The sequence below is a fragment of the Hoplias malabaricus genome, chromosome 1, assembly GCF_029633855.1.
Source record: "Hoplias malabaricus isolate fHopMal1 chromosome 1, fHopMal1.hap1, whole genome shotgun sequence".
Classification (NCBI taxonomy): domain Eukaryota; kingdom Metazoa; phylum Chordata; class Actinopteri; order Characiformes; family Erythrinidae; genus Hoplias; species Hoplias malabaricus.
The window spans coordinates 43,481,469-43,508,892 of NC_089800.1; the positions used below are offsets into that span (position 1 = coordinate 43,481,469).

The window sequence follows — 27,424 nt, forward strand, 5'->3', positions numbered from 1 at the left end:
ATCCTTAGCTGAGTGATACAGCACGTGGGTGTCACCACAGACAGCTTATGTGCTGATGCACGTCATCACAGTCAGCTGCTTATTCATTTTAAATGCATTGCAAATATATGAAACCAGACAGACAGAACATAAATAGCACATTAAGCTCATAATGAAACCATTTAGCTCTTCCTACCAATGTTAAAGGTGTCTTTCCGTATGTTTTTCATAATTTGTCCTCAGTGCAGTATTGGTTGGGTACCAGTGGTACCAACGGAATGGCTACAAACACTTCATTTTCATTACAATCTGCTGTGGCTGGGCTGTGATAGGACTGACTCATTGAATCTGGCTGCATTAAAGGATGAAAGCCCTGGCTTAAGGGGCCCTCTCAGCACTGCAGGTCTGAGGTGAGTGTTATATAATGGCAGTAAATGCGTAACGTTGGAAGGGGATTATGTATATACATACAGGTTTGCATGTGTAAGAATTACTCAAAACACTCAATTTAATACTGCATTAAATTAATTATGCGGTATGTGTATGTTCTCCTTAAAGCCAAATAGATCCAAACCTCCCCATTCCAAATACAAAAACCCAAAAAGCACAATCTACATGTTACAGACAAAAACAAAAATAAATCCCCTTTAAGCCATTAAAGGCTGGGATGCCTCTCAGAATTCTCTCTTATTAATTCAGCCATCAGCGTATGTCAGTGGAGCAACACGTCCAGCCTACACCATACAACTCAGCAAGAAAAAAATAAAATTGATTGAGTCCTGCCATATGGCAGCAAATTTGCATTGCATAATATCATTTCCTTCCTTATAATGATAGCACTAATCTTTTTAAATAATGTTTTATATTAGCATTATTCAAATTATTAACATATAGTTAACATACAGTGTAATCTTAAGAAATATAATATTAAAGGTACCTTATTACACAAACATGGCATTTTTTTACAAAAAGTGCGTGGACTTTACAGTAAGCCTCTGTGGAATAGATCATGTTCTTACCATGTGAGAAACACTCTTATATAACAGCAAATCTGAACAGTCACATCTCTTGGTTAATGGTTACACGCACTGGGTTTACAGGCATCATTATTCAAAGTCAGTGAAGTGAGAGAACATTTAGCAAATAAAAGAGACATTTTGGACCCTAGCTGCCACCTGTACAGATGTACTTAAATGTCAAACTGATGTTTGGACCAACTGCCCAAAAAAAAAAAAAAAAAACTCCACAATGTGTGCAACCTCACCTGAACATCGTAGAGTGCAACAATGTTCTCATGCTGCAGTTCCTACAAAGAAGAAAACAAAGCACATGGACTTAAGGTCAAGCTAATGAAACCCACTATGCATCAAAAAACACATCTTAATCAACTCAAACTCACCTTCAAAATTTTGATTTCCTTCCCAAGCAAAATCTGGGACTTGGAGAGGTTCTTCTTGTTAATGCTTTTGATTGCAACCTCCCAGTCAGTCTTCTAATAATGGTTGAACATGCAAAACAAAGAAAGGAACTGATCACTTATCTTTGCTTTACAGATATTAAAGACTAATAGGAAGGACAATGAACAAAACATGAATATTATAGATATTAAATATAAGTATCTCAAAACATCTTTTTCAGTAACATGGGATCATCCCTGCATCTCATGAAGCTTTGGACGCAAGACTTGGCAGAAAATTCTGCATAAAACTGTAAAGTGTGAAGAAAATATTTAAACCATTGGGACAGACATTTAGCCTAGGCAGGAAACAACTAGGAAACTACTGAACAGCTTCAAGAAATTATTTGATCAAGTGAGAACAGCAGCTGGGAAGAAATCAGTTAAGTGTAAATCTAGGTTAATAGGAGATGTTCCTGTGGCTCCCTCTGCCCTGGCCCAGTGTGGATGCCCGCACACACGAGAGTGGCATCAGTCAGCTCATCTCAGTGAAAGCTAGTGCAGCCAAGCATGATTAAGGTGACACAGAGAGACCATTTCCTAAGGGAGTGACCCCTTTCGGCATGATAAACCTCAAAGACAAGGTTTTCTGTGTGAAAAATCAGTTACACATCAGCTAACCTAGGGAACATCTAATGGGAGATTTAGTGGAAAAAAATCTCCCTTATGACCTGCTAATTCTTGACCTCAATAAATATGTCTTTGGCATCATAACAATAACCAAGAGGCCGGTAGACAAATATGATTACTGACATACAGCTATTCCATATAATAAAATTATTTTGTATGTATAGGAGAATCCACTGTAAATGACATTTGTAGAAGAACAAAAAATAAAACTGCCTCAGTTGGCACTGCATTTCCAACTATCTAGGGGAGACCTTCAAGTAAGCAAAAATGAAAAATCAATTGTGCTTTCCACAGGTGTGGTGATTCATCATCTTTTAGTCTGAGTCCATTTCAGTCATACCCTCATTCTGAATCTCACTGCACTGGCATTTATATAACAGTGTAATTTTATAATTGTCTATCAGGGCCATTTCCCCTGCAGAATCACTGTGAGATTATTTGTCAACATAAACTAAGTGATTCCTTTCTCCATTTGTTTCAGAAATATCTGAAGTGAAAAAGAGCGGCGAGGCTCATCCAGTTAAGGTGCTGCTCCTACAGCACAGAGGTAAACCCTACCATGAAGACTGTACTCCAGCAGAGCCATATATCATCTCTAGTTTGGATGGTACAAAATGGCCAGAATTTGCTCTCATTCTTATTTATGCTACACCAGATAATCCACCTGATGGATCAATTCAAACATTGTTAAAATAAGAATTCCTGGGGTAAACCATAAAAGCCAGCTTCCTCTTTGAGTGAAACCATCGTAAATTATATGAAACTTAAATGCAGTGGCACATACAACTACAAATACAAATAAATTGGTGACATGATCATAACTACAAATATTAGTAATAGTAAGTCAGACCTTATTTGTATCTCAAACAACAGTGCTAAGTGACTGTCACACCAGTATTTCCACACCTATTGTTTCCCATGTCTCATGTTTACTGATACTGGTGTGTTTAACCTGACCATATGTATGTGTGACTTGGTGAGTGTGCAATGGATTGGCACCCTGTCCAGGGTTTGTTCCTGTCTTACCCACCAGTGTTTCCAGCTAGGCTCAGGAGCCACAGAGATCAAGACCAGAATGAAGCAGTTACTGAATTAATCAATAAAGGGACAAACAGATGCATGGACAGATAAAGGAATTAATGTGGTTTCTGATTATGTCCACACTGCTACTACACTCATATGCAGCTATAGTGATCTTATTGAGCATTCACCTTAATTGTAAACCAACATATCAGCACACCTCAAACCTGCTGGGTCACCAAAATCCTGATCTGACTGAACAGCTAAGCACAATGACCTGATCGCCCTGGACTGCTCTTCTTATAAACCAGACACGCACAGAGGCTGGCTTCATGTGAACGAGTTAATCGAATGAAATAAAGACCAAGGCTGCCATGAGGTCCTGTCTCTCCACCCAGGTTTTTTTCCCATCACCCAGCAGGCATGACTGTCCTGCTGACGTCACATGGTTGTTTTATGAATGAGTGAGTCGGGTTGCTTTAAACTTTACACCGGCTGCGTGATACAGACATGTAAATCACCAGGGAGAAGTAAAACGTGGACATAAATACACTAAGCATCACTACTAATCTGCATGAGCGCGAATGCTGCTAAAATCATGCTGTTTATATAACCAAGCCAAATCAGGCTTCTCCCTTCACTAGAAAAGCCCTGACCCAGATGTAGCTCCAAAAGCGTGTAAACAGACGCAGAGGGAGAACAGAGCCTACCTTTTTATGTCTTCCCTTGAAAACAACAGCGAAGGCTCCGTGTCCGATCAAGTCTTTTCGGCTGTACTCAAAATCTCCCACGGTCTCCATCGCTGACCGAGTGTCCAGTGAGGCGGGAGAGCAAATTGCAGAGAGAGAGCTGGGCAGTACCTTAGCTAAATAAGGGTTTGTAAATCCCAGATATGCTAACATTAATGTCACCTCAGAGCCAAACAGACCCCACACACCCACACAACCGCCACACTGTCAGCGATTAAAAAATAAAGAAAATAAGTCAGAGCGTTGACTTAAAAATGAAAGGAAAAAAAAAGAAAATCATTGTCCTGTCCTTAACAACAGCAGCTAATATTAATGAACCTGACTGGACTCTGCTTGTATCCTACAACGTTACAATTATATCTAGCATTAAAAGGGTTTAACATCAGTTAAGCGATATCCCCAGCAGAGGCGTTAACGTTACCGTTAGCCCACTGCAGCAGTGGTCTGCAAGGGAATGAAAGCTAAAGCTAAGCTAGTCTCCTGACCTAGCTGTCATTTTTCGACCTAGATAGCAAGCTATAACCTTCTGGCACTGCGCTCGACTCGTATGTCCTTTCAAACGAGTCAATTTCCATTGATGAAACTGACATCGCTACATGGTGCTAGTGCACGGTGACGTAACGCAGGACAAAGCAGGTAACGTTAACGTTAGCAACTCCGTCTCCAGATCTGACTCCGCTGCTGCTGCTGGGTAACGATAACGTTCAGGTAAATGTACGCGGACTCGGTGGTACTGACGGGTTGTTTGTTGCCCATGCTAGGACTGCCAAAGAAAGGTCCGTATAATATGCCACAGTTTTGGGAATGCAGAAGAGCTAAGTGCGGTCAGAAAGTATAGGTAGCGTCAAAACACAGAGTCCAGCCCACGGTAGCGTTAACGATGCTCCTAACGGTCAGCAGAATGTCGCCTCTGCTCAGCTCAGAGTACCCGACTGTTCCGGTCCTTTAACGTTTATTAACATTCACAAACACAGTCAACAACATCAACACCGCTAAAAGCCCTGCTAGGCTCCGTCTCCGTCTCCTTAGAGCTTCAAAATAAGGCGGTCAGCGCCAGGCTCGGTTTTAATTACTTCTGTTTCCTTCTCCTTAGGAAGTGCAAAGGAAAGGAAATTATATTCCACTTAAGTCTTTATTGTTCATCGGTGTGTCACAGTCTACCACCGACTCCTACTCGGAGCTCGACTTGACGCAAATGCACAGCTTAACTACAGGAGCGTCCTCTAATACCGTGTACATCCGCGCGCCTATCTGCGTCTTCCTCCGCAGCAGATTATAGTCCCTACCACAACAAGCCTAAAACCACATCTCAGATAAATGTTTTGTTACTTCTGCCAAAAAGCAATTCACGCAGATGTGAAACTTTTGGTAGCCAGGATTAAAATAAACAACTGCATGCAGTACCAGAGGGATAGAGTTCCACAGTGCAACCAGCATTTAACATCTGTCAGTTTGGAAAGTAATAACGCTTAAAAAAAACGAAAATGATTGCAAAACACAAAACAGAATTACAAACTAATTGTTATCGTCAAAAATACACGCCTATGCGTTTTTTTCTAAATATTTTGACCTGCATCTTAAAATAGCTCCACATTTAAGATTTTTATAGGCCATTAATGGATTCAGGTTGGGATAATGAAAGCTTTTAGAAGGGTAACCTGTAAAGTTTGCTAAGGTGTATTGACCCTTTCATTATAAAACTATTAGAGCTATTTTGTTTCCAACACTACAAAAAGTGTAATGCCATAAAATCGCAATTCAAAGGTGTTCATGATCACCATATTAATAAATATATTGAACTGCCACAACCAATACAAAAAAGAAATCAACATTATATATTAAATTGTTAATGAAGTAGGCTACACAAATAAATGAATACATCTTCTTGTTGTGTTATTGCTTTCTTTAGCTGACACCCTGTGTATTTCCAGTGTATTTCATTGTGTTTGTAGATACAATATTATTATATAGGTGCTGTATAATAATATAGCTCCTATTTCACTGTATCGTGTATCTGTACTTTATGCAGAACTGCTGCTCATCTGTGTCGTACCATGGGCCACAACGACAATCACTGGCAATCAAATAATTATAAAATAATAATAATTAAAAAATAATAATAATAACATAAACATGAATCACTTTCCTGGAGCACATTTTTGTTCTTTGCGCTGCCCCCTGGAGGTGGATGTTCATACTACACTAACAAGCATGAAAACACTAGGCAGACATTGGCATAGGTTACAAAAACAATACAGGCCTCAGCACAAATAGATTATATATATATATATATAAATGCAATTGTCTGCATATTTCAAACACTACAGCACTGTTCTCCCCAGTCTAAACAGCCTTATTCAGAATGACCGGTTTCATTGCCTGTTCCTTTAAATGAAAAAGAGCCACAGCTCAAACACAGCTCAGTGAGGAGTGAGGAGCCAAAGCTTTCATTTTAAGCCGTTTTGGTTTGGTAAAAGGTTAAACCTTGTCTTTGTTGTCTCACATAAACCAACATTGTGAATGGAGAAACACAGAAGAGGACAATTCTCATGTCTCTGCACTTAGGAAGCAGAGCAAAATCAGAGTGACTTGTTGTATCTGGTGTTTTCTAACTTAGGCAGACTACATTTCAATTTGTGGGTTGGTCCAGATCTCCAGATTAATGTGCAAATTCACATTTCCTCACAAATAATTTCTCATAATATTTTCCCCTTAAATGGACACAGAGAGGTTCATTCATTCATTCATTGTCTGTAACCGCTTATGCAGTTCAGGGTTGCGGTGGGTCCAAAGCCTAGGCAGGATCACATCCTGGAGGGGGCGCCTTCACAGGGCAACACACAATCACACATCCACTCATACACTCACACCTATGGACACTTTCGAGTCCCCAATCCACCTACCAACTTGTGTTTTTGGCTCCTGGGAGGAAACCAGAGAAGCCAGAGGAAACTCAGTTCAGGCTTCTCAAGCAGTGAGTGCTATTCTCTCCTCCTCAGCTCTGCTTTGTAATGTTAAAACCTCATATATTATACATGCTTTTTTTAATACTGTTCTGTGGATATGTATTGTCCTATAAAAAAAATGTATCTGCCAAAATGTTAACTTTACAGGAGAAGGAAAAAAAAGCCTTCTTAACTTTCAATGGGAGACTGTGTAAAAGATTTGTTTCCAAGTAATTCTGGATTATTAGTATTGGTCCGTTTATCATTAAATTTTCATACAGTGTGAAGGACAGCAACTGTGTTCAAATGATGTAGCAAATTAAAAAAAAAAAAATATGAAGATACCTGTTTTTAATTGGACATCTACAGGGGTTGGATAATGAAACTGAAACACCTGTCATTTTAGTGTGGGAGGTTTCATGGCTAAACTGGACCAGTCTGGTGGCCAGTCTTCATTAATTGCACATTGCACCAGTAAGAGCAGAGTGTGAAGGTTCAATTAGCAGAGGGTAAGAGCACAGTTTTGCTCAAAATATTGCAATGCACACAACATTATGGATGACGTACCAGAGTTCAAAAGAGGACAAATTGTTGGTGCACATCTTGCTGGCGCATCTGTGACCAAGACAGCAAGTCTTTGTGTTGTATCAATGTGTTGTAATGTCAGCATACCACCTCTACCAGCATCACGTAGTGACCTGGCCACTATCCTGCAAGAAGAATGGCTTAAAATCCCTCTGACCACTGTGCAGGACTTGTATATGTCATTCCCAAGACGAATTGACGCTGTATTGGCCGCCAAAGGGGGCCCTACACTATACTAATAAATTATTGTGGTCTAAAACTAGGTGTTTCAGTTTCATTGTCCAACGCCTGTATGTTTTATTATGAAATGTGGACTTTTACATCCCAAACTGCACTTTATGTCCAGTTCTGTTTTTTAAATCCAAACAAGTATTACTATCTTTTTAAAGACATTCAAGAAATGTAAGCTTTAAAGATGGTGTACATTTGATATTTGGAAGTGAATGGGTAAGAAGTAATGTTGCTGTTTAACAGCAGGTGACGCTGTGGTTCATGGTGCTTCATTCAGTGACAGAAGTGAAGAAGACACAAGAGTTCTCAAAACAGGGTCGGAGTCCTCCTTAAGAGTTGAGGTTTTATGCTGTTTGTTAAGGTAAACAAATGTTTGTAACGTCTCCTTTTTGTTGAGTATCTTTAAGCAGAAATGCATTCTCTCTTGCTGCAGTTTCAGTTTAAAGGCTTTGATTTGCAATAAAATGTTTGTTTCATTGGAGTTGTCTTTAGATTATTGCATATACAGGTGCTGGTCATAAAATTAGAATATCATGGACACTTGAAATATATCAACCTGTGTGTAATGAATGAGTATAATATACACGTTTCACTTTTTGGAATGGAATTACTGAAATAAATCAACTTTTTCATGATATTCTAATTTTGTGACCAGCACCTGTACAAGTTCCAGAAGTCATTGTAATGGTGCCTCAGACTTGAGATGGTCCCAATGTTCACTTTCAGCTCAGCAAAAACTCTGTAGAGACATATTCGAGAAGCTTTTTGGCCCTTTTTATAAGGTTAAGTAGCTGAGGCTTAGTAACAGAGTAGTTCCAAATGTCATGTGTAGTTTAGATATTAAAGTTCATGTTTTATGATTTTCTTCTCTTTTAAATGACTGCTTTGTTCTGTTAGAGAAGAATCCTGTGAAACCATAGAGCAAGTCATAAACATGAGAATTTTACCCATAAATTGACCTATGCAGCTTATAATAATGACATAGCTTTGTGTAGTTATATATTACAATAATGACACGGCATCTCATATAAACGACTTAATATGCTGTAATAATGACATCGCATCTGAGACCTTAAAGACCCCCTCCTTTAAAACTTGTCTCTGTTCTACCAGAATGACATGTTATTTCCAAGATAAAAGTCCTTTAAAAGTGCCCTAAATGTAACTCGACACCTTGGCCTTTGTTCAGTACTCACAACTTTTTTCACAACTTTTGCTCAGATCCATAAATATGTAATGAGTCCTCACCTTTTTCCCTTTTAACCCTCCAGTGTTCACCTGTAGGTCAAATGTACCGCAATGTGCTGGGCATTGATGGGATTGGTTGCTTAAATTTGTCATGTTTGTAATCTGTTAATCAGTCTAAATTCACCTGTTTGAGACACCCATTTTTTTGACTGATCATTGTGCTCATGATATGTCCAACAGAATAAAGAACACACCACAAAAACCCCATTCTTGTGAAATGGTCTGTATCAAAACAGCAGCAGTGACAGAAACCAGAAATTTAGAGTTAAATATCTCTGAAACACAGGGACCAGCTCCAAGGACCTGGAGGTTGTGAGTTCAAGTCCTGCTCCAGGTGACTGTCTGTGAGGAGTTTGGTGTGTTCTCCCCGAGTCCAGATAGGTTTCCTCTGGGTCCTGCAAGAAGAATGGCTTAAAATCCCTCTGACCAATGTGCAGGACTTGTATATGTCATTCCCAAGACGAATTGACGCTGTATTGGCCGCCAAAGGGGGCCCTACACCATACTAATGAATTATTGTGGTCTAAAACCAGGTGTTTCAGTTTTCGTTTTCAGTTTCATTGTCCAACGCCTGTATGTTTTATTATGAAATGTGGACTTTTACATCCCAAACTGGTGTGAGTGTGTGAGTAAATATGTAACTGTGTGTTGCCCTGTTGCCACCAAAGACTGGCCCTCCCTCCAGGGTGTGTTCCTGCCTTGCGCCCAGTGATTCTGGTTAGGCTCTGGACCCACCGCAACCCTGAATTGGAGAAGTGGTTACAGATAATGAATGAATGCATGGGGTGTAGGTGGGGCGTTCTGAGGCAAACTGTACTAGATGAAAATTTACATTGTTTGTTTTTGGGTTTGCCACTGTTCTATGATCAGTGTTACATATAAATATCCAGAAGAGGTGTAGATTGGCTGGTCATTTTAGTTAGTAAACCAATGTATATTTAAACTATAGTAAATCATAGTTTGTATTGTAAAATATTTATTCGAACATTTATTTTAAAGCTATTTGAAATACCTTCTTTCTATAATTGTCTTATGCAGAAATTTGGAAAATCTAGAGGAGTTTTAGACGAATCCCAGGCATTTTCACAAATAGAGTTGCGACAGATTTTGCCTGTTTATTTTCCATTATCCATCCTAATATTTGTCTTCCCGTTCCGGTACTGGCAGTGACCTGTTGGCTGACCTCCCCTTTAGATTTCTAGTCTAGCCTGATTGTTTTTCTCTGTTTCCTTAAGTATATTCTTAGGTCAAGTACATTTCAGACATTATAAAGTATGTCTCGAGAACAGCTTGTGGTTCAGCAGGCAAGGACAGCCTTCCTGACAGGAAGATCAAAACCCCTGGATTTCAGAGCCCAGCAGTTGAAAAACCTAAAGCGCTTTGTCACAGAAAGACAGAAAGAGATCACTGATGCTCTCAAGATGGACTTGAACAAGGTGAACCCTACAGTCTTAGTATGCTTTCATTCTACATGAATAAATGGAAATAAATGTAGTTATTTCTGTATGCTTTTGGATATACTTTGTTTTGATTTTGTTAGAGTGAAAATGGAAGCAAATTGTATGAGCTCCTCAGCCTTGAAGGAGAGGTCAACTTGGCTCTGAGCAAACTCTCAGAGTGGGCATCCCCTCGCCCTGTGGCCAAAAATCTTCTCACCATCTCAGACGAGGTTTACATCCAGCCACAACCTCTTGGTGTGGTGCTCATCATTGGAGCATGGAATTACCCCATAGCTGTTACTCTTCAGCCACTTGTTGGCGCTATTGCTGCTGGTAAAAGTCAAATCCACCAAACACATACATATGCAAACTATGTTACTGTTTGTGAACAGTTTTTGCTAACTATGTTTTATACATACTGAGCTGCATACATCCAGTTAAACCAGGCTAAAAGTTTGAATAATTATGATCTTTCAACCATTCACAATTTTCAAGACAGACCTGAAGTGAGGACAGCTCTAGCGTTAAATTAATAAGCATGAGTAGGCTGTTCAGTGGTGTTGCATTAGCAGCAGTTTGAAAATAAGTGGTGGGCTTGCCTCATATGTCTCAGAGGAGTCATGTGTTTGACCCAATGTTGGTGACAATGTTTGCTGTCATGGGAGATTCACTGAAACAATGGATCTAGAAGCAACTAATAATACAAATTCTGGGATAAATTCTTCAGAGTGTACATGTGTATATGTGGTACAGTGCCACCTGCCTCATTTCAACTTGAATGACAAATATTAAATTATACTTTACTTAGCAACATACTCTCACCTCATGTTTACGTACTTCTTTGTAGGTAATGCAGTTGTGATAAAGCCATCAGAGATCTGTGTTCACACAGCCAAGGTCATGGAGCTTCTGGCTCTCTATCTGGACCCGGTAAAACCTCACTCCCCATAGTGATTACGTGTGTCTCAGCCGTATGATTTATCATAGCTTTGTCTGCACTGAATTTTCCATTATTGCTTTCAGGAGATGTACCCTGTGGTGACTGGAGGAGTCCCAGAAACCCAGGAGCTGCTGAAGCAGCGTTTTGACCACATTTTCTACACAGGGAACAGCTCAGTGGGTAAACTGGTTATGGAAGCTGCTGCTCGCCACCTCACCCCAGTGACTCTTGAACTCGGAGGAAAAAGTCCCTGTTACATAGATAAGGACTGTGACATAAAAATCGCCTGCCGGTGAGATTATCACAAGCTGGTTGCACTGTTGCATACAGATCATAATATAACAGTTTGGTTACCTGGTCAGGACTAATGTTAAAAACGGTTTAACCATACATCAATATTAATGTAATTGTCCATATGACATAATACAGTTTAACATTACATTTTAATGTAAGATAATAAGCCAGATACCACTTGTTGGCCTGTTCATTTCCCTCATTTCTCAGTGGGGAAGATAGCCAATGCTGGCATCTCTTAGTTGATGTAGCAGTACTAGTTATCTTCCAAGTGTGTTGAGCTGTACAGTAACTTGTTAGCAGCAGTTGTTCTGGGCACTATAATTAGTTTGTTTGCAACATTGGAAAGATTTTAATTTATCATTGTTTAAAAATGAATGCAAATGACATTCCATGAAATAAATTTTCTCAGATTTCAATGTTTGTTTGTCCACAGCCGCATCACTTGGGGCAAATACGTTAACTGTGGTCAGACATGCATTGCACCAGATTATATCCTCTGTGAACCTAGCATCCAAAACAGAGTGGTGGAAGAGATTAGAAATTGCATTAAGGTTTGTATATCAGTTTGAGAGTAATTGTTCGCTTTGGCAAGCTCATGTTTACCACAGTTTATCGTCCTCCACTCATTAACTTTTTCCTTTCATTCAAAATGACAGGAATTTTATACAGATGACCCCAAGACCTTCAGTGATTATGGACGTATTATCAATCAGCGGCATTTCAAAAGGATAATGGCTTTAATTGGAGATAGCACTGTGGCTATTGGAGGAGACAATGACGAGTCTGAGTGCTACATTGGTGTGTATTTTTTGGCAATTTTGGAAAATTAATGAAATATTACTACTAAGACTGAATCTATTTTAAATAGCTGGTGCCAGTTTGGTGCACTCATTTTTCCATTATATGATAGGTCCCACTGTCTTAAAGGATGTAACTCCGGAATCAAAGGTGATGCAGGAGGAGATCTTTGGGCCCCTACTGCCAATTGTCCCAGTAAATGGACTGAATGAAGCCATCAAGTTTATTAATGAGAAAGAAAAGCCTTTGGTACTTTACGCTTTCTCCTCCAATAATAAGGTAAACACACTACACCAGTAATAGCACAGCCAGTACCAAAAATACATTTCACTTAAACCCCTGGGTTTGTTTTTAAATGTAATTTTGAAATGTGAGAGTTGGATAACATAATGTAATTTTATTATTATCTTAATACATTTTGTTATCATCTTAAACATTAATTTTGTTTTGCATATAGCCTTAAGGTAGCACAGTGGCACAACAGATAGTGGCGCAGTCCTGGGACCTGGAGGTTGTGGGTTCAAGTTCCGCTTTGGGTGATTGTCAGTGAGGAGTTTGGTGTGTTCTCCCCGTGTCCATGCGGGTTTCCTCCGGGTGCTCTTGTTTCCTCCCATGGTCCAAAAACACATTGGTAGGTTGATTGGCGACTCAAAAGTGTCCATAGGTGTGAATGTGTGAGGTGAGTGTGTGTCATCCTGTGAAGGACTGGCGCCCCTTCCAGGGTGTATTCCTGCCTTGTGCCCAGTGAATCTAGGTAGGCTCCGGACCCACTGCGACCCTGAACTGGATAAGCGGTTACAGACCACTTGAATGAATGAATATAGCCTTAAGCAAAGTATAAAGAGCTTAATAAACATGAGTTCCATGGTAAATAGAAATTATTTCCTCATGACGTTTTGAAGGCAGTTATAAAATGTCTAATACTGTGATTCATTTAGTGTACCATAAAAGTCAAAAATATATAAAAAAAATCAGTTATCATTTTATATTTTGTCATATCACTCACCTCTAATATATGTTTCCTCTTTTATTGTAAAATAAAATATATAAAATGAATCATTAAAAAAAATCCCAGTTTTTACCCCAATGATTAATCTCTGCATATACACCCTGATAGCTAGAACACCCCCAGTAACACTCAGTGCCGCCAAGCTGTGAAGACTATGGCAAACACATGCACAAGCCAGCCCCCACCTCTTTTAAAACAGCAGTTAATGTAACACCACTACGCAGCTCAAAGCTCTGGAGGAGAAGGTGGCTAGGTGTCCAGATATCTGGTGTCTGCCCTGACTTGCACTATGCTTGTCGTGGTGGTAGACAGAAGCCATCCTACCATCTCAGAGATGAGGATAAACCAGCCTAAGCCTACGGCTGAAGCATGACTTGTGTTTAAACCACTGATTTCCTGATGGCAGAGCCGACATTAACATTTTTGCCTTGAATCTTTGTAGAATTCCGACACTGAATACTGAATTGTACATTCTGCTCTTGCATTTTCTTGTAGGTAATTAAAAGGTTGATAGCAGAGACGTCTAGCGGAGGTTTTTTGGCCAATGACTGTCTTGTACACTTCACAATCATTGACTTGCCATTCGGTGGTGTTGGTAAGTCTGACATTATTAAATGTTTAGTTTTTTAAATAAGATAAGGTTACCTTCAAATTCATGCCATTCTGTGTTTAGGTAACAGTGGGATTGGCCATTACCATGGCAAGCACACATTTGATCAGTTGAGTCATCTGCGCAGCTGCCTCATCAAAAAGCTGAGCATGGAGAGAGTCAATCAGATGCGCTATCCTCCCCACACTCGGGAAAAACTGCGCTGGGCTCGTATTCTCCTCTTGAAGCAGGTGAACATAAGCCGTTGGCGCCACTTGGCACAAGCTGCTATGCTGGCAGCGCTGGCAGCTTTTTTGGTACAGGTGTGTATCTACTTTCTTCTCACATTTCCTCTTTCCTTCCCCAGCTTTCTTCTTAAAAACATGTCTGCAGGCCAGTGATCTGATTACGTATAGCAGGGCTATTAATCAACAATTCAGTTGGATTAATATTCCACTTAAAAAGATTCTGTAAATCATTGCCATTCAGCTTTTACTTGGATGTGGCCCATCTGCACTGATAAAAAGCTTGGCTATCATTGCTATACACTAAAAAACCGGAGTAGGAACATCTACCTTGTATCTACACTCATTGTCCAATTTTATCAGTTCAAGACCCGGAGTTAGTTGAAAATGACAAAAATGGAATGTGTGATGGAATGGAACTATTTTATCGCAGAATGTTTATTTAAAGAAAACATAATTTTTCCTGTCTTCTTAAACCCTAATAATAAACGGTGATAACTGTGGTATAATCAATCCTCAACACTTGAGGTTCGTGCTATAACGTGAGATACTGGCACTGGTCTTAACTTGGCCTTTGGCCTTGTGCCTATGACCACAGCACATGTGGAATATTTCATCAATGCGTCACAGTATTGATAAACCAATCTAAACAGTATGCAGAACCATACAGAGGAAAATGTAGTTTGGTTAAACTTTCAGTTTCACATATAATACATTTACTATTACCAAAATTCCCTTTTTTACAACACGCCACTGTATATTTACAACTTTACAAAGTGATACATTTTTGAAAATATATTGACCTGTAATGACTTAATGTGGTTAACACATTAGTAAAATATTTATTTAATCTACTTATTATATAATATATATCATGCATTAATGCAAATTATTTGCTTGAGTTAATTAAAACGTTTTCCTTCACTTCATTTGTACTTCATTTGTAAATAAGACACTGTCAGTCGTAGATGTTTTATAATACAAATTTTCTGTAAAATCTCTTGTGTAGTGAGTGGTTCTCTACAATGAATCTCTGTCTTTGTTAATGAGATTCAGTAAACAGGCTAAACCATTTTCCCTCAAACTAAATTGACACACTACACTGAATAATTGGATAATTACTATGTAGGCATGAGTAGTTTTCCCTTAAATACCCAGAACAACAATGCAGTAATTACCTCCATGTTGAAGTGGGGAAGGAGACAGGAAAATCAGTTGTCTATCTGATATTTATCAACCTGTAAAACGATGGGCTTATATTCCCCCAGTGCCAATTGCTATTCTTGTGCTGCATTGTTCTTGGTTAGTACTTGGGATAAAGCTGGCCTTGTGTTATGTGAGCTGATTTCTGCATTGTCTTTTGCAGAGGTTCCTCCGATGAGCCAGCTGAAGAGGAACACTGAGAACCTGTGCATGCTTCACCTTACAATTCATGTAATAAATTTTTATATGCATTAATGGTTCATCTATTTAATCTTGACTGTAGAATATTAGCTATCTCTTAAGGTATAATCCTTAGATCTTTGACACCATGGACACTAAAAAGTAATTAATCCCTGAATGATTTGTAGCTAAATATGTAAAATTGTATTAAGAAAAATCCCATTTATGTGGTCTGATGTGATTATAGCCCCAAAAAAGGAAATAACATGATGCAAAGAAAGACTTGATGACTCTAGTTAATAGAAAAGGTATATTTCAACATACATGGAAGCATTATAACTGTTTAATGTGCATCCTAATAACATCTGCAGTAGTCATGTTCAGTCAGGGTTTGTGTATAATATCCAGAAAGTCAAGTTTCATCCAGGTCAGCAGTGATGAAATTAACCAGTACCCTTATAATAATTATGTACTGGGTACGGGTTAATTTCATCACTGCTGACCTGGATGAAACTTGACTTTCTGGATTACAAAAGTCATATCACTGGATGTACCTCCCAATCTGTCAGTATGAGGAGGATGGGTGTAATAGAGTCTTATGTGACAACTTTCTCAAGAAACAATCATTCTCCAATTCTATAATTCACAGAACAAGTGTAAACAATACTTGGTGTAAATTCTTACAGTAAAAAAAGGACACACCTTTAACACTAAATAACTGTAAAAACGAAAAGTAAATTTTTGTATATTTTATGGAACTATATGCTGTATTTCCCAATAATACCTGCAGTATTCTTGGCCTTCTGAAATATCTTGGATATTAAAAAATTATTGCATTTGTAGTCTGATTTTTAATTTCGGTGCATTTTAGAAAGATATAATATCAATTCATGTTAATAATATTGTAAAACATGTCTGCCTGGGTTATGTCTCCTTATATTTTAGATCACCCCCCCACCCTCCTCTCCAGAGACAGTAGCTCATCTGATGCTTTACAATTTGTGTGGAACCCACTATCTTTACTACACAGTAATGAAGGCAGCACATTTTCATTGTTATTGTGCAATCACAGTCATGAGAAAAGATCAAATAGTTCCTCATTTAATTGCAAATGACAATCTGCAAAACTGCCTTCCCCTGCAACTTACTGCAAAAAAAAAAAAAAAAAAAAAAAAGTGGATTTTTGGGTTGTATATAAAGGATCCATCACGTTAGAACAGCATAGAATCACTGACCTATCAGCCAAGAAATGATATCTATCTTGAAAAACAGCTGGAATCCACCCTCTCAAAAATGTATAATGGTGTTGTTATCTGTAAGGAATGTCTGAATTATAATAGAATACAATCTTATTTCTAATTATCATTACTGAGCATTTAGCAGATCTGTGCTTAAACTGCTGATTTAAGAGTCATGTGACATTGCCAAGTTCCTGTTTTGTAAACTACAGATTTTTAAATAGGCAACAAGTAAGGATTATGATGAAGACTGCATGATTTCTCAGAAGTCATCACAGTTCAGTTTCATTTCTCTCTCTTCAACCAGGTTTCCAGGAAAGTTAGAATGCAATAAAAAAATAATATTTCAGCCTCATGCCTACAATTAAATCTCCGCACTACTGTGTAATGCTATATGAATAATATTTGAAGAAAACATAAGTTTATATACACTGATCAACTATAACAGTATGATCTCAGCCCAATTTGTTGCTCTACATGTTTGCACCATTTCACCCTGTTCTTCAGTGGTCAGGAACCCCACAGGACGACCACAAAGCAGCTATGATTGGGTGGCCAGTCTTTTTTTTTTCAGAGCTGCTGTGACACTGCAGTGATGGTGGTGTTTTAGTGTGTGTTGTGCTGTTATGAGTGGATCATCGGTTTGTAATGTAGAATACAATACAAAGTTCTCCTGTTTAGTCAGTAGGGCTCTGACAGAATGGACAGTGAGTGTTGAAACAAGGAGGTGGTACTAATGTTATGGTTGATATCGTTGTGATAGCTGAATGTATTGCTAACAAATTATGAAGAACAACAGGTGAACTGCAGTCAAGGAAACAGCTTTATGGTCAGAGGAGCCAAAGTAGACAGTGAGGTCAAGCGTGAAAATTAAGCTGGGGAAAAAAAAGAAAATAAACTTTTTTGATGATTTTTTTTTAACTTTTGACATGTCTCAGAAACAAACATACATCCATAGACCTTGGACTGGTGGCATCTTTTAAAATATTCCTTTAATTAATGTTAAAAATATTTGTTTATTTATATATTTAGCATATGACCTAAGGTCTACGCTGATTACCCACCTGGTAACATCCATGTTGTGTGTGTGTGTGTGTTTATTTTTATTTTTTTCGTTCTACATACTGACTGAGAGCGGGTGCTTTTGTTCTTGGACGCACCGCCCACTGTGTAGCGGAATAAATGCCTCCACTGCACGCCCCAGGTCACCCGCACTGTTCAGCAGCTCCTCGCTCATAGCCCACCCCCTTCTCGCAGCTGGAAGTAAGTACGTCCCTTTGCTCTGTGCGAATATATCGTCTTTGGGATAGCAAACAACTTACGGTTAGCATAACGTCAGCTCATAACGTCGTGGCTACGGCCAGAAAAATAAAACAACATTTTAACGTTAACGTAAAAGACATGCTGACTTGTTATGTTGTTGTAAACTAGGTGTTTTACCACAGGAGCGCCTGGGAGCTGGGCACAGAACGGCAGCCTGTTAACGGACAGCAGCCGTGGACTCCAGTATCGACTCCCTGAAACTGTTCATACACAGAGGAAATGGAGAAGCAAGCAGTGGATAAAGCCAGAGAAGCCTTCTTGTCGGGGAGGTCCAGACCCCTGAAGTACAGAAAACAGCAGCTCTGTGCTTTACTCAGACTCATCACAGACCACCAGGCAGACATAGCTGCGGCTCTCAAACAAGATCTTCACAGGGTAATGTTCATACTCCCGCTCGCACTGTCACTAGAGTTGGGTTGTTGTTGATCACTGAAGAAAAGAGTGAGAAACTGCAATTAAAGACACGAAATGCTGCTGAAGCAGAACCTATAAAACTAGTTAAACTCTGTTGTACATTGCTGTTGACATGTAATGATTTGAGACTTCAAAACATGGATATGGTACTGCTGTATTAAAAGTAGACCATGAGAAAAGTAGATCACAAGAAAAAGAATTGACAATGGAAATGAAAAATCTCATCCTGATCTTAATACCAGTGCATACATTCTGCATTTAATTAAATGCATGATTTATTTCGGACTGACAGCTGTCTAATTATTTATATATTGGTACACTCCTTTCTTTAATGAATAATTTTTCAGAATGTTTTTTTTAAAGCCATTAACCAGATATCATTTGGACAGTGGACTTTGTGTCTTTGGTTAGAAAATGAAATCATAATGTAGTATATTAACTAACCTGAATGTCTATAAAGCTAAAATATGTTTTAGAGAAAATGACCGCTGAGTGTAATATTGCATTACAGATGTGTGTTTGCAGAGGCGGTGCTAGGATGTGATATTTGTGTGGGCATTTGAATTATTTGGGTGAGCAACAACAAAGATTTAGCCTTTTCTAAATAGATTATGTAAACTCCTGCAATGTCCTTCCGGATCAATAAAGTGTTGTCTTAAACAAGGGAGTAGTTTAGATGCCGCTGAGTATGTTTTAGAAGAGTATTTTCATGTCAGATAATTTAAATACAACTGATGTTAAAACACACGTGATGACTTGTCTATTTCAGAGTGATCTTGATACACCACTTTTAGAGCTGATTGGACTCGAGAAAGACATCAAGCTGGCAGAAAGTAAACTCTCGGACTGGTCAAGTCCTCAGCATGTACAGAGGAATCTGCTCACCATAACCAATGATGTTTATATTCAAGCTGAACCTCTGGGTGTAGTGCTAATCATTGGAGCCTGGAACTATCCCTGGGCTCTCACCTTGCAGCCCCTTGTTGGGGCTATTGCAGCAGGTAAACAAAGGCTTTGGTTTTCGTTAATTAAATGCAGTTAACTTCCAACAGTGTAACAGAGTAAAACCTATGGAACTAAACCCTTGCATTACTAGGCTCATCATATGGCAGCAAACAGTATGAGTTTGCTTTAAAATGCATTATGTAACTCATAATACAAGTGAGTTACATAATGCATGATATAGAAAAGATAATAATCAAGCAACTGGTGTGTGGAGTAAAATGTTTTATTGCCTGTGGAACATAACAAGTGAAGTGGTTTCAGTTTGCTGGACTGGGAAACACACAATTAACCCTTGGGATCAATGCCCACATTGTAAGATATACTTTTCCAGTAATTTATGAAATACAATGCAATGTGTTTGAGAGTGTATTACTCACTTTCTGATGGCCCTCTTGGGTCCATTCTGTTAGCATACTGGAAATAGACAAATGTTTTTTAAATCCTATATTAAGTGTACCAATATGTTTTAAACATTTTGTTTAAATTAAACATTTATTTATTAGAAAACAACAATACGTTTAATAATAAAAAGCACTTTGTGTTGCTCGGAACAAATCACGGTCAGAATGGGCTTTATCTGGACTATACAGAGGGTGCTCCAGAACATCCCAATCAAGCATCAATAGCATTTTCTTCACCAACTTAGCAATATGATGCTTAGCGTTTTCATGAAGCACTTTCACTGAACGCCATCCTTTGCCAGGAAATGGAAATTTTTGTGAGTAAATGGATGAGTTCTTGATTCAGTCACAGGAATTCTTATTTGTAGTGTTCAGCATTAACAGTTTCTCTGTTGTGCAGTTTCAAACACGTAATAATACTGTTATCATTATTCTCCTGACTCAATTCATGTGGCCAAATGTTCCTTCCTTTTGAACCTTTCTATTTTGTGTAAATGATTGAAAACTGTTTGTTGAGTTCAGTGAGTCCACACATTTGTGTTTGACACAAATTTTAATCAAGAGATGTTTGCTGTTCATTATTCTTAATCTTCATATGGGCATCGCTATGTTCATGATCGCTAATATCTTTTAATTGTCAAACCAAAACTGACACATGTTTTTGGATAGAGTGAGGTTGCCAAGAACAGAACAAATCAATGCACACTTTCAGTACTTTTTGCAGCACTTTCTCCATGATGGAATTTTTATTTATTTATTTTTTTAAATATAAATGTTTTGTTAAATAAAATGACAAATGTCATTTAAATACTATGCAGCAGTTACCATAAAATGTTAAAACATAAGAAGAATATTTGAATATTACATTGCAATTATGTTACCCAAAATATCATTTTAAATATTATTTGTACACAAAATAATTTTTATAATTTAACAAAATATTTTTTCCACTAAAAGCTGGAATAGGTGTTTTTGTAGACAACAGTTAGTTCAAGCCAGTGTTTGGGGAAAAAAAATAAATCTAATTTAAAGTCCCACCCTCTCTATTCAGCCTTCCTTCCAAAGCCACTCCTCTAAAACATGGAACAGCACAACTTGATAAGTCACACAGAGAGATAGGTGCGCAATGCCTTGCTTTCAAGCATCATTCACCTACCTTACATCTTATTCACATTTAAATAAAAAACACCCAAAATTATATGTTCACTCTGGTTTGCCTACTGGCGTCATCCAGCCTCTTTTCATTGGAAGCTTTCTCTACATCTTTTCTGTGTTTAGCTGTAGCTGAGTCTACACCTTTTTTTTTTACTTGTGTTATCACACGTGTGCAGCACATCTGCACACACATGACTTACTATCTTACCTTCTACAGCTTTAACTCTGTTAAAAGATTAACTAGGATATGATTGCTCTCTGTGAAATTAAAATGAATTTTTTTTACTTTCCAATTTTACAAATAAAACAAGTTTATTTTAAGAAACATGTCCTGCTAGACCAATCACAATCACGTGATAATGCAGACATCTTCTTTAAGGTAATGCTGCTGTGGTGAAACCCTCAGAAGTGAGCAAAAACTCAGCCAGTCTCATAAAAGAACTGCTCCCTCAATATTTGGATAAGGTACGTAATAAAATGACAGTGAAAGCTGACCTTATGACATTGATTATAAGATTTCTATGCAGTGATATCTTTGGAATTGGGAAGTCTGTTTCCAGTTCTTAGATCAGTACTTACACCTGGTTTACTAGTTTAATGGTGTACACTTTCAGGAGATGTACCCTGTGGTGACTGGAGGAGTCCCAGAAACCCAGGAGCTGCTGAAGCAGCGTTTTGACCACATCTTCTACACAGGGAACAGCACAGTGGGTAAACTGGTTATGGAAGCTGCTTCTCATCACCTCACCCCAGTGACTCTGGAACTCGGAGGAAAAAGTCCCTGTTACATAGATAAGGACTGTGACATTGCAGTTGCTTGTCGGTAATATATAATTTAATATTCACCTGCTCAAAAACTGTAATTTGGTGGATTTGTTTTTCTAATTTTTCAGATGGATAACTATATTCTCGCTCCAGTCCACATTAGCTTCATGTTATCTCCTTTTTCCACCCTAGGCGAATCACCTGGGGGAAGTTTACAAATTGTGGCCAGACATGCATCGCACCAGACTACATCCTCTGTCATCCTAGCATCCAGAACAGAGTCATTGAGGAGATTCGCATGACATTACAGGTTTGTATTCTGATGATAAATAGAAACATTTTGGATGTAACAAGTCATTCAAAATATTAATGCATAATAGAATGTAGAAATGTAAGGGCTCTGAATTATTGCTTCAGATGTCTGGTTCCAGTTGTTGTTAAGTTGTTAAGTTTTTTTTTACACCAGGAGTTCTATGGTGAGGACCCTAAATCCTCTCCAGATTATGGTCGCATTATCAATCTGCATCACTTTGAGCGCATTCTGGCCCTGATGGATGGAGGCACAGTGGCTTTGGGTGGAGAATCTGATAAAACGCAGTGCTATATTGGTATGGGAAATAAGATTTTATCATAAAAGATTTTCTGTATCTAACAGAATCATATAATCTGTATGTTATCTAAAGTCATATAAAAATAAACGTGTTATATTTTGGTGAATGTTGTAATTTTGCAAGTAGGTAGGAATATAACTGATGTTAGTTATAACAAAGCGTTTTCTGATCACTTCTAGCTCCTACTGTTCTGAAGGACGTATTGCCTCATGCCAGGATAATGCAGGAAGAGATCTTTGGACCTGTGCTACCAATAATAACTATCAGTGATGTCAGCGAGGTTATTCGCTTCATCAGTGAGAGGGAGAAACCCTTGGCCCTTTATGTTTTCTCTTCTGACAAGAAGGTATTTATGAGCAGCTGAGAATATTCATCTTAAAATTCTGCTGAAAACATGACCTCACATAAATTCTCCCCCTTTTTTCCTGGTGTGGAGGTGATCAAGCGAATGCTGAGTGAGACGAGCAGTGGAGGGGTGGTGGTTAATGATGCCATCATGCACTACACAGTCAACTCTTTACCCTTTGGGGGTGTAGGTAGGCCATTTTGTTGGAAAATAGAATTAATTGTCATGTTATATTTGCATGTTATATTTGTGTTTCAAATTTTTTATATTTAATAACCTGAGTGAAAATCGCATTGTTCATCCTTTCATTAATAAACACAAAGTTAATTTTATGGAGCCTAATCAATGACATAATTATTTGGATCTGAATTTTGAATATTTGAATTTGAATTATTTGAATTTTGAATATTTGATTTATATTTGTCTGAATATTTTATACTTGAAAAATCTTTGTATGGCATTTGATAAACTTGAAATTTTGAGGTGGTGAAATATTCAAATTTGAAAAATTCAGATTATAACATTTCAGATAAAAAAAAAAAACTAAAGATCCATAAATTCAAGTCTAAAAAGTTTAGATCACGTAAATACGAATCTAGGCCAGATATCAACCAGCAGGCTTTTCAGGAAAACTGAACTTCCACAGAGAGAATGATTGCAGGGTTTAACTGAACAAGTACTGACTGAACTTCCTTCTTACCAAATTATCTACTCAACGTCTCTGTTTAACTTTAACTTTACACCAAAACAGGGCCGATCTTTGGATCATAAGTCACGAGTGCATTTTTTTTTTGTCTCACTAATTTTAGACAAGACGAATGGAACTCCTTTATGCACAACACTTTTATAATCAGAACTTTACAGAAATGGAAGTATTTATACGTAAATGACGGGTTCCCCACTATGCCTTGTACCATATTATTCTGGTGATTAAGCATATAAATCAATTTGCTTTATGAATATCTGTTTCTCTTAAGCTGTAACTGAAAAAGAGTGCTATTTGTAATGGAGATTCACAGTGTTGTTAAAATATTGATCTGTGGAGTTGGTGGCTTCAATCATTTAGGGATCTCACTTGTTTTGTGTAAAGTTAAGGAGAAAAGTCCAGTGTTGGTGTGGGTCAGTAACTGACTTTCAGTCAAAAAATGAAAGGTGTGTGTCAGAGAAACATCTCTATATATGAATAAGAGATTATGATAAAATCTCAACAATTTTCATTACATTTCTGTTTGAGTGTCCAGTACAAATGCTGCTAAACATCATTAACAGTGTTTAAGCTGTAGTGACACGAGGGGATGTGTGTCGCAGTTCTACTCCCAGACCCCTTCATCATTTGAACACTGCATTGAACACCCCTTTGCTCATGCTTACACTGATATCGTTTGATATCTCTGTGGAAGTTTACTTTTCCCGAGAAGCCCACTGGTTGACCTCTGGCCTAGATTTGTATTTTTTAGACTTTAATGTATGAGTCTATTTTTTTTATCTGAATTATTATAATCTGAATTTTTTATGTGAATTTTTCAAATCTGAATATTTCACCACATCAAAATTTCAAGTTATATAAATGCCATGCAAAAATAATTCATATATAAAATATTCAGACAAATATAATTAAAAAATTCAAAATTTAGATTCAAATACTTGTGTCATTGATTTAACACCTTATTAGTTCTACTGTTGATCTGACAACATTTTTGATCACAGTTGTAGCTCCACCACTATCCCCAGGTTTTACTTAAGCACTGGAGAGTTCTCAAACAAATTCAAGCATATTCCAGTGATTTTTGCAGGCTAGTAATTTAACTCTTCTGAAACACAGTACTAGAGGCTACTCACTGTATCAGTGTGACTTAAAGGAAATGTTGTTATGTGAAACATTAATCAGTGCAGAAATTCTGCTTATTTAAATGTAAAATGGTCAAATTTGGTGAGGAAGTGTAGAGTTCTTTGTTCTGTAGCCACTTCAATGTGAAAAAGATTCTTTTGTTTAACAACAAACTAGAGATTAGTCCATAATCTCCTAATTTTATTCAAGAAACCTGCATAAAAGCATGTCCTTTTTGAGTTGAAGTTGCGGTTTTAGACCTGGGAAGATGCCCAAGGCAAAGGGAGTCCCGTACCAGTTTGTAGAATTTTGTGAGTGTTGATATTTAAGTGTTAAAACTTAGGTTTGTTTTCCTGGACAGTAATTAAGTATATTCCTAGAATAAACAGCGTTTTTCTAGTGTGAAAGGAGAATGTAGTCCAGGACAAGGCATAATAGGTATCTGGGAAGCATGTAGTATGATTTTAATCTCGTTAATTCCAGACATTATGTCAGTGTTTCTCAAAGTGTGTTGCGTAGGTATTGCAGGTGGGGTGCAAGGAATAGGAAGAAATGAGCATTTTTATGTCTGTCTTTATTAATGCCTTTCTGTTTTGCCAATAAAACTTACTCAATAAAAAGTACAATGGATTCATTAATAGCCCTTAAACATGTTAAAAAAACATTATATAGGAGACCAGAAAAATGTAGCTTGCCTGGAACCATAGTGCGAAAAATAGTCATTGATGTCGGCATGTTAATTGCAGAGGAACCATATAATCAGTACAACAGGGCAGCAGACATGTCTCTAACGTTTATGACTTGAGAGTGGCAGTATCAAGCATGCAACCCCATTTTGAAAAGATGTGTGGTGCAAAACAGGCTCATTGCAGTCACTGATGCTGTTATAAAGCATAGTCATTTGTGCATCTGCCTTTGCTAATCTTTGCACAGATTGAAAAGTGAGAAACTGAAACACAATTGAATTTGTAGGCCAATTTTCTGTATTTTTGAACATTGATGTATATGTTGTATCTGGTATTATAAAGCACTGTGTTATAAAGTTAAGCTAATGATTTAGAGATAGAAGTTATAGAATTAGATAGAATAGATAGTTATAGATGTTACATTAGGAAATTGTAAACTTGCATGTGTATTTTATTACTATTTTGTTGGGGCGATATGGGACAGGTGGGGTGCAATAATTCCCCTTCGTCTGAGGTGGGGAATGTTAGAAAATGTCTGAGAACCACTGCATTATGTTGATGTGTTTGGCTCTCTCCCTCTCTCAGGGAACAGTGGGATGGGTAGCTACCATGGGAAGCACACCTTTGACCAGCTGAGCCACCACCGTGCTTGCCTGGTCAGGTCTTTGGCGATGGAGAGTCTGAACAAACCCCGCTACCCTCCTTTAACACCATCCCGTCTGAGCAGGGCGAGGTTCTTCTTGCTGAGCCGATTGTGTAGCTGCGAACAGGCCGTCTGCGCCTGGGCCGTCATTGCCACCATCCTGGCTCTAGGGCTTTTTATTGCCTTACTGGTGGTCCTGCTGAAGGTAAATCACTGAAATCTTGTCTTTGCCTCATGAGTGATGATCTTCCATTTTACAAAAACTAAAATGTTTCATAGTGAATTTTTCCCCCCTTTACCCAGGAACCCGTGGCATGACAATGCTGTCTCCCTGCCTGAAAATCTGCATTATATGTATGACTTTTACCACAAGAACAAAACCTGTACTGTTTTAAACATGCCAAAATCTATTTACTTGTTACACTGATATAATATTTACAATAGTAGTACAGGTGCTGCCGTAGTACATTTTTAATATATCGCCTGCTTTAAAATATGCAGTAGATATTTGTGCAGTATAGTTATATACAGTTCTGTGGTTGAATGCTGCATTCTGCTGTAGACTCTTTCAACAGCTGACACCCCAGTAGCCCAGTTGCTCATAAAGATTCCAATTCTGCGGGCACTGTAGCTGTAACACACAATGGCGGATTGTCAGCATTATCCCTGCTTTCTGCACATAGTACAGGGTTCTTTGTGTTGCCACCCTTTTGAGATAAGCTGGTTTTACTGTTCACTGAAGCAAGCTACAAAGAGCCTGTTGTTGGGCTGTGTAATTTACTGTGCCAACCAGATTTCCCAGAGGCAGGCTTTGGCGTTGTTATAATAACAAATAAAAGCCACCAGGTGTCCTCGTACTGCTACATTATAGTGTCGTGTGCTCTCTGAACGCACGAGTGTCTCAACACTTTTCTCCAGCGGGGGGCGATACATTCCTTTTCTTTTATTGTAGGGTCTACCTCACATTTGCTTAACACAATAATTAGTACCTGCTCTTTTCACAGATATGATTGTTTCAGACCCTCAGCCTTGTTTGTTTCAGCCTTCGTTTATATTAAACTTCAATTCAAAAGGACCATTTAAGTGTGAGTTATTATTTTTAAGGAAATGAGGTTGCATAAGACAAGTGAAAATCAGAAAATGCATTTCATATGTACAGACATAGAATAATTGGTCAACTTCTAACAAACTGTACATTAATCTTTGAGAAATGAGAGATAATCAGATTCCACACCTGCTATAGATCTGGAAAAATAATAGGTGTTTCTGTGATATAAGTATATAAGTAGTATAAGTAGCTTTTAAGAAGTCCTTAATGACATTTAAAAAATATCCTTACAGATTTCTTAGAACTATAAGCAAATACAGGCACTAAGTTCTGACCAATTTTACATTTCATATAGTTGCTGAAATAAATGTTCTTAATGAAAGTTTGACTGGAAGACATGTAAATAATGGCTCTCCTA

At 38.1% G+C, this 27,424-nt stretch overlaps 3 protein-coding genes across 10 annotated transcripts in view; 2 read left to right on the plus strand and 1 right to left on the minus strand.

Moving 5' to 3' along the window:
* The window catches only part of ulk2 (unc-51 like autophagy activating kinase 2), a 28,152-nt gene extending 23,136 nt beyond the window's left edge, over positions 1-5,016 (minus strand). For both annotated transcript variants that reach the window (XM_066663290.1, XM_066663281.1), the window contains exons 1-3: positions 3,796-5,016; positions 1,379-1,471; positions 1,244-1,285 (exon numbers count right to left, since the gene is read on the minus strand). In XM_066663290.1, the coding sequence (XP_066519387.1) occupies positions 1,244-1,285; positions 1,379-1,471; positions 3,796-3,987 (327 nt within the window). In that variant the 5' untranslated portion in view covers positions 3,988-5,016. The remainder of the gene's footprint in view (positions 1-1,243; positions 1,286-1,378; positions 1,472-3,795) is intronic.
* Positions 5,017-6,712: 1,696 nt separating this feature from the next.
* aldh3a2a (aldehyde dehydrogenase 3 family, member A2a) lies at positions 6,713-16,345 on the plus strand. Of its 3 annotated transcripts, none has more exons than XM_066663302.1 (12): positions 6,713-6,808; positions 7,839-7,956; positions 10,079-10,279; positions 10,384-10,615; positions 11,130-11,212; positions 11,306-11,514; positions 11,953-12,070; positions 12,176-12,317; positions 12,430-12,596; positions 13,822-13,921; positions 14,000-14,238; positions 15,527-16,345. In XM_066663302.1, exons 3-12 carry the CDS (start codon positions 10,118-10,120, stop codon positions 15,539-15,541), a joined length of 1,467 nt encoding a protein of 488 aa, XP_066519399.1. In that variant the 5' UTR covers positions 6,713-6,808; positions 7,839-7,956; positions 10,079-10,117; the 3' UTR covers positions 15,542-16,345. The 3 variants fall into 3 exon arrangements, with proteins under 3 accessions (XP_066519399.1, XP_066519418.1, XP_066519408.1); XM_066663321.1 differs by having other exon boundaries at positions 10,090-10,279; XM_066663311.1 differs by having other exon boundaries at positions 6,750-6,808; positions 7,842-7,956.
* Positions 16,346-17,938: 1,593 nt separating this feature from the next.
* Positions 17,939-27,027, plus strand: aldh3a1 (aldehyde dehydrogenase 3 family, member A1). Of its 5 annotated transcripts, none has more exons than XM_066678156.1 (11): positions 17,939-18,044; positions 18,213-18,479; positions 19,288-19,519; positions 21,459-21,544; positions 21,694-21,902; positions 22,037-22,154; positions 22,311-22,452; positions 22,635-22,801; positions 22,892-22,991; positions 25,901-26,163; positions 26,262-27,027. In XM_066678156.1, exons 2-11 carry the CDS (start codon positions 18,324-18,326, stop codon positions 26,274-26,276), a joined length of 1,488 nt encoding a protein of 495 aa, XP_066534253.1. In that variant the 5' UTR covers positions 17,939-18,044; positions 18,213-18,323; the 3' UTR covers positions 26,277-27,027. The 5 variants fall into 5 exon arrangements, with proteins under 5 accessions (XP_066534253.1, XP_066534254.1, XP_066534255.1 ...); XM_066678157.1 differs by having other exon boundaries at positions 17,971-18,044; positions 18,227-18,479; XM_066678158.1 differs by having other exon boundaries at positions 18,004-18,048.
* Positions 27,028-27,424: the final 397 nt, after the last annotated feature.

What these genes read in the sequence shown, in the direction of transcription:
- aldh3a2a (XM_066663302.1), top strand. Translation starts at nt 10,118, where the DNA reads ATGTCTCGAGAACAGCTTGTGGTTCAGCAGGCAAGGACAGCCTTCCTG. An exon ending in TCAAGATGGACTTGAACAAG is followed by an intron (nt 10,280 to 10,383) that starts GTGAACCCTACA and finishes TGATTTTGTTAG; the next exon opens with AGTGAAAATGGAAGCAAATT. An exon ending in CTTGCCATTCGGTGGTGTTG is followed by an intron (nt 13,922 to 13,999) that starts GTAAGTCTGACA and finishes TTCTGTGTTTAG; the next exon opens with GTAACAGTGGGATTGGCCAT.
- aldh3a1 (XM_066678156.1), top strand. Translation starts at nt 18,324, where the DNA reads ATGGAGAAGCAAGCAGTGGATAAAGCCAGAGAAGCCTTCTTGTCGGGG. An exon ending in TAAAACGCAGTGCTATATTG is followed by an intron (nt 22,453 to 22,634) that starts GTATGGGAAATA and finishes GATCACTTCTAG; the next exon opens with CTCCTACTGTTCTGAAGGAC. An exon ending in TTTACCCTTTGGGGGTGTAG is followed by an intron (nt 22,992 to 25,900) that starts GTAGGCCATTTT and finishes TCCCTCTCTCAG; the next exon opens with GGAACAGTGGGATGGGTAGC.